We start from the raw sequence: 5,000 nt of genomic DNA, 5'->3' as shown, positions 1-5,000 counted from the left end.
TTAAACACCCACACCCCCCACACCCACTCAAACACAACACCCACTAAAACACCCACCCACCCACAACCCTCCTACACTCAAAAACAACACCCACTAAAACACACACACACACACAACCCACCCTACACTCACAACACCCACTTAAACACATAACCCCCCCCCCCCCCCCCTTACACTGAAACACAACACCAACTTAAACATCCACAACCCCCTGCACTCCCGCACAACATCCGGCACTAAAACACACACACACACACACACACACACACACACACACTCGCACTCATACATCCGCCCACACCCTTCCCTCCTGCACACCCACCCACCCACCCACACAGCCAGAGACTGAGAAGTCCCCCTCACCATTGCGGGTGACGGCCAGAATGACTCTCTGCAGCAGTTGGTTCATGAGGGCCATATGCAGCAGGTGGAAGGGGAAGAAGTATCCGTAGAAAGCTGTGCCCAGTATGGAGAACGCCAGGAACAACTAAAAGAACACAATTATAAAAATAACAACATCAACAACAACAACAATATAATGATAATAACAATGATAAAGAAGTATCCGTAGAAAGCTGTGCCCAGTATGGAGAACTGAAAGAACACAATTATGATAACAACAACAACAATAATAATAATAATGACAATAACCACAATAAAGAAATAGCCGTAGAACACCCGAGGAACAACTGAAACAGCACAACGATAACAACAACAACAACAACAATATAATGATAATGATAATGATAAAGATGTATCCGTAGAATGCTGTGTTCAGTATGGAGAACACCAGGAACAACTGAAACAGCACAACGATAGTAACAACAACATAATGATAATGATAACGATGCAGCCGTAGAACGCTGTGCCCAGTACTGAGAACGCCAAGAACAACTAAACAGCGCAATTATAGTAACAACAACAATATCATGATAACAATACTGATAAAGAAAATAGCCATAGAATGCTGTGCCAAGCACTGAGAACGCCAGGAATAACTGAAACAGCACAATTATGACAACAACAATGAATATAATGGCAAAATGAACATATGAGGTCTTGCTCTTATACAGCAATGTAACGGTGTTTTTGTGTGTGTGTGTCTGTAGTTCGGATATACCTAATCCAAATCTTATGAGGATGTCACGGATATGTTTGTTGGTAACTGTTGTGAAGTAGGATTTCAAGGGTATGGAGAACGCCAGAAGCGACTGAAACAACACAGTGATTGGACTGCCGACGCTGGAACTGTGACGGACGAACCCGGGTGTGGCCGTGTATGGGGGGGAATCTAAATGAGCGGCGTGGGAGTAATGCCACTGAAACGGTGCGGGTGATGGGGCAGGGGCAGCAACCCCCCCAAAAAAACAACAACAACCCCCCCAAAAAAACAACAACAAACAAAAAACAACAACGAAACAACACAATGATGATGATAACAACAACAACAATATAATGATATTAACAACGATAAAGATGTGTGTGTGTGTGTGTGTGTGTGTGTGTGTGTGTGTGTGGTGGGTACGAATCCCGCATTTTTCCTCTCTCCCACGTTCGACTGGAAAAATCCAACTGAGCTTCTATTCATTCACATGAGACAATAAACCGAGGTCCAGTGTGCAGCACGCACTTGGTGCGCTGAAAAAGAAACCCAAGTCAACAAAGGTGTTGTCCCCTGACCAAATTCTGCAAAAAGAAATCCACTCTGATCGGTGCACAAATATATATGCATGCACCCAAGGCCGGACTAAGCTCTGTAGTTATAAATTCATTTTTTTCAGTGACTCAACTCGCCACAAACTCTTCAAAGCAACGAATAGTCTCTTTTTTTCTTCCTTCTTTTTCTCAACACATCCTTTTTTTTCCCCCTGAATAATCAACAACTAGGGTACGCTGCTGGTCAGGCATCTGCCTGGCAGATGTGGAGAAGTGCATTTGGATTTTTGTCCAGACACATCAGTCAACGCTACCTTGAGAAAGTTTCAGTTTCAGTTTCAGAAGCTCAAGGAGGCGTCACTGCGTTCGGACAAATCCATATACGCTACAACACATCTGCCAACCAGATGCCTGACCAGCAGCGTAACCCAACGCGCTTGGTCAGGCCTTGAGAGAAAAAAAAGGTGAATAAATAATAGATAAATACATAAAAAAGAATTACTACTATTAATAATAATATGTATAAGGCGCAAAAACTTGATGAAGTCAACTATAAGCGTATATAAATAAATAAATAAATAATAATTTTATTAAAAAAATGTAGTAATAATAATAATAATAATAGAAATAAAAATATAAAAAAGACAACAATGATGATGAATAAGCAAATAAATGTAAAACATGGAGACACACATTCACACATACACCCACATGTGTATAACAGACGGATGAAAACGAAACCGAAACCGAAACCGAAGGTGGACACATCAGTCAACGCTACCTTGAGAAAACGAAACCGAAAGTGACGCTGCACAGTAGCGAGCCTCACCAGGTAGTAGAAAGTGGACACATCAGTCAACACTACCTTGAGAAAACGAAATCGAAAGTGACGCTGCAAAGTAGCGAGCCTCACCAGGTAGTAGAAGGTAGACACATTAGTCAACGCTACCTTGAGAAACCGAAACCGAAAGTGACGCTGCAAAGTAGCGAGCCTCACCAGGTAGTAGAAGGTGGACACATCAGTCAACGCTATCTTGAGAAAACGAAACCGAAAGTGACGCTGCACAGTAGCGAGCCTCACCAGGTAGTAGAAGGTGGACACATCAGTCAACGCTACCTTGAGAAAACGAAACCGAAAGTGACGCTGCACAGTAGCGAGCCTCACCAGGTAGTAGAAGGTGGACACATCAGTCAACGCTACCTTGAGAAACCGAAACCGAAAGTGACGCTGCAAACTAGCGAGCCTCACCAGGTAGTAGAAGGTGGACACATCAGTCAACGCTACCTTGAGAAACCGAAACCGAAAGTGACGCTGCACAGTAGCGAGCCTCACCAGGTAGTAGAAGGTAGACATGCTGAAGAAGTGGACCTCCAGGTGTGAGTCCCGTTTCTCCCCTCCGCCGTCGTCGTCGTCATCGCCGTCGCCCGAGGATTTCCTCGCCGGCAAAACTTTCCTGTCGACAATGTAAAACGAATCAGCATCTGTCACAAGCTTCGCCCACACCCAGAGAAGCGCGGGCGATTAATTAACGCACGCGTACACGTGTGTTCACTCACACACCCACCCACCCACCCACGACGTCTTCTAGAAGAGACATCCCTGCAACACGCACGCACCACACGCACACACGCATGGGCACTCGCAAGCACCCCGCAACACACAAAAATGGCAAATGGGTATCTCCACAATGAATCATACCAACACCAGCACGGGAGAGGAAGAGGAGTTGTGTGTGGTGAGCTGGGGGAAGAGGATCGATGGAAGGTAGAAGCAGAGAGACTGACAGGAACCAGAGAGAACATCAGAGAGAGAGAGAGAGGGGGGGGGAAGCAAAAGAGAACATCAGAGAGAGAGAGAGAGAGAGGGAGGAAAAGAGAACATCAGAGAGAGGGAGGGAGCAAAAGAGAACATCAGAGAGAGAAAGAGGGGGGAACAAAAGAGAACATCAGAGAGAGAGAGAGGGGGGAACAAAAGAGAACATCAGAGAGAGAGAGAGAGAGAGAGAGAGAGAGAGAGAGAGAGGGGGGAACAAAAGAGAACATCAGAGAGAGAGAGAGGGGGGAACAAAAGAGAACATCAGAGAGAGAGAGAGAGGGGGGAACAAAAGAGAACATCAGAGAGAGAAAGAGGGGGGAACAAAAGAGAACATCAGAGAGAGAGAGAGAGAGGGAAACAAAAGAGAACATCAGAGAGAGAGAGAGAGAGAGAGAGAGAGAGAGAGAGGAGGGAAACAAAAGAGAACATCAGAGAGAGAGAGAGAGGGAGAGAGAGGGGGAGCAAAAGAGAACATCAGAGAGAGAGAGAGGGGAGCAAAAGAGAACATCAGAGAGAGAGAGAGAGACCAGAGAGAGAGAGAGAGAGCTGGATAGATAGAGAGAGGGAGAGTGACAGGAACCAAGGGGAGAGAGAGAGAGAGAGAGAGAGGGAGCAAAAGAGAACATCAGAGAGAGAGAGAGAGAGAGAGAGAGACCAGAGAGAGAGAGAGAGAGATGGATAGATAGAGAGAGGGACCAAGGAGAGAGAGAGGAACCAAAGGGAGAGAGACAGACAGACAGAGACAGAGAGACAGATAGAGAGAGAGAGAGAGAGACTGAGGAGAGAACCAGAGACACTGACAGGAAGAGGTCCTTCACGTCCTGGGTGCCGGGAAAGGTAGGGTGGTTGGACAGGAAGTAACTGATGACGATGAACAGGGACAGCAGGTTGTGGATTCCCCCGAAGATGTAGATACACAGCTGGGCCCCCGGCCAGTCGTCCAGATCCGGCTTGGCACTGTAGAGCACAACATCAGTATTGTTATCATCATTATTTATACTTACATAGTGTCTGTCTTCTGTAACGAACCAAACTCTAAGCATGATTGATACTGAAATAGCGCCCATATTCGATCAGAGGCCAACCCCATCATTATTGATACTGAAATAGCGCTCATCTGGACGGTCTGGACGCTAGTCATTCGGATGAGACGATAAACCGAGGTCCCGTGTGCAGCATGCACTTAGCGCACGTAAAAGAACCCACGGCAACAAAAGGGTTGTTCCTGGCAAAATTCTGTGGAAAAATCCATTTCGATAGGAAAAGCAAATAAAACTGCATGCAGAGAAAAGATACAAAAGAATGGCTGGCGCTGTAGTGTAGCGACGCGCTCTCCCTGGGGAGAGCAGCCGGAATTTCACACAGAGAAATCTGTTGTGATAAAAAGAGAAATACAATTACAAATCTTCCTTCAGAGACGAAACCAAGCAAATACTGATACTTGTATTGCGTCTATCTTCTGTCAGAGATCAAATTGTAAGCATTATTGATACCGATATAGGACCCATCTCTGGTCAGAGATGAAACT

General features: G+C 45.7%; 1 protein-coding gene across 6 annotated transcripts in view; it reads right to left on the bottom strand.

The window, feature by feature from the left end:
- Positions 1-5,000, bottom strand: part of LOC143289215 (inositol 1,4,5-trisphosphate-gated calcium channel ITPR3-like) — a 216,364-nt gene that overhangs the window by 15,171 nt on the left and 196,193 nt on the right. For all 6 annotated transcript variants that reach the window (XM_076598162.1, XM_076598163.1, XM_076598164.1 and 3 more), the window contains 3 exons: positions 4,274-4,429; positions 2,990-3,110; positions 364-487 (listed from right to left, as the gene is read on the bottom strand). In XM_076598162.1, the coding sequence (XP_076454277.1) occupies positions 364-487; positions 2,990-3,110; positions 4,274-4,429 (401 nt within the window). The remainder of the gene's footprint in view (positions 1-363; positions 488-2,989; positions 3,111-4,273; positions 4,430-5,000) is intronic.

Source organism: Babylonia areolata, chromosome 13 (assembly GCF_041734735.1).
Source record: "Babylonia areolata isolate BAREFJ2019XMU chromosome 13, ASM4173473v1, whole genome shotgun sequence".
NCBI lineage: Eukaryota > Metazoa > Mollusca > Gastropoda > Neogastropoda > Buccinidae > Babylonia > Babylonia areolata.
Note: the sequence above shows the minus strand (reverse complement) of the source record. Positions and strands in the feature narration are given on the sequence as shown.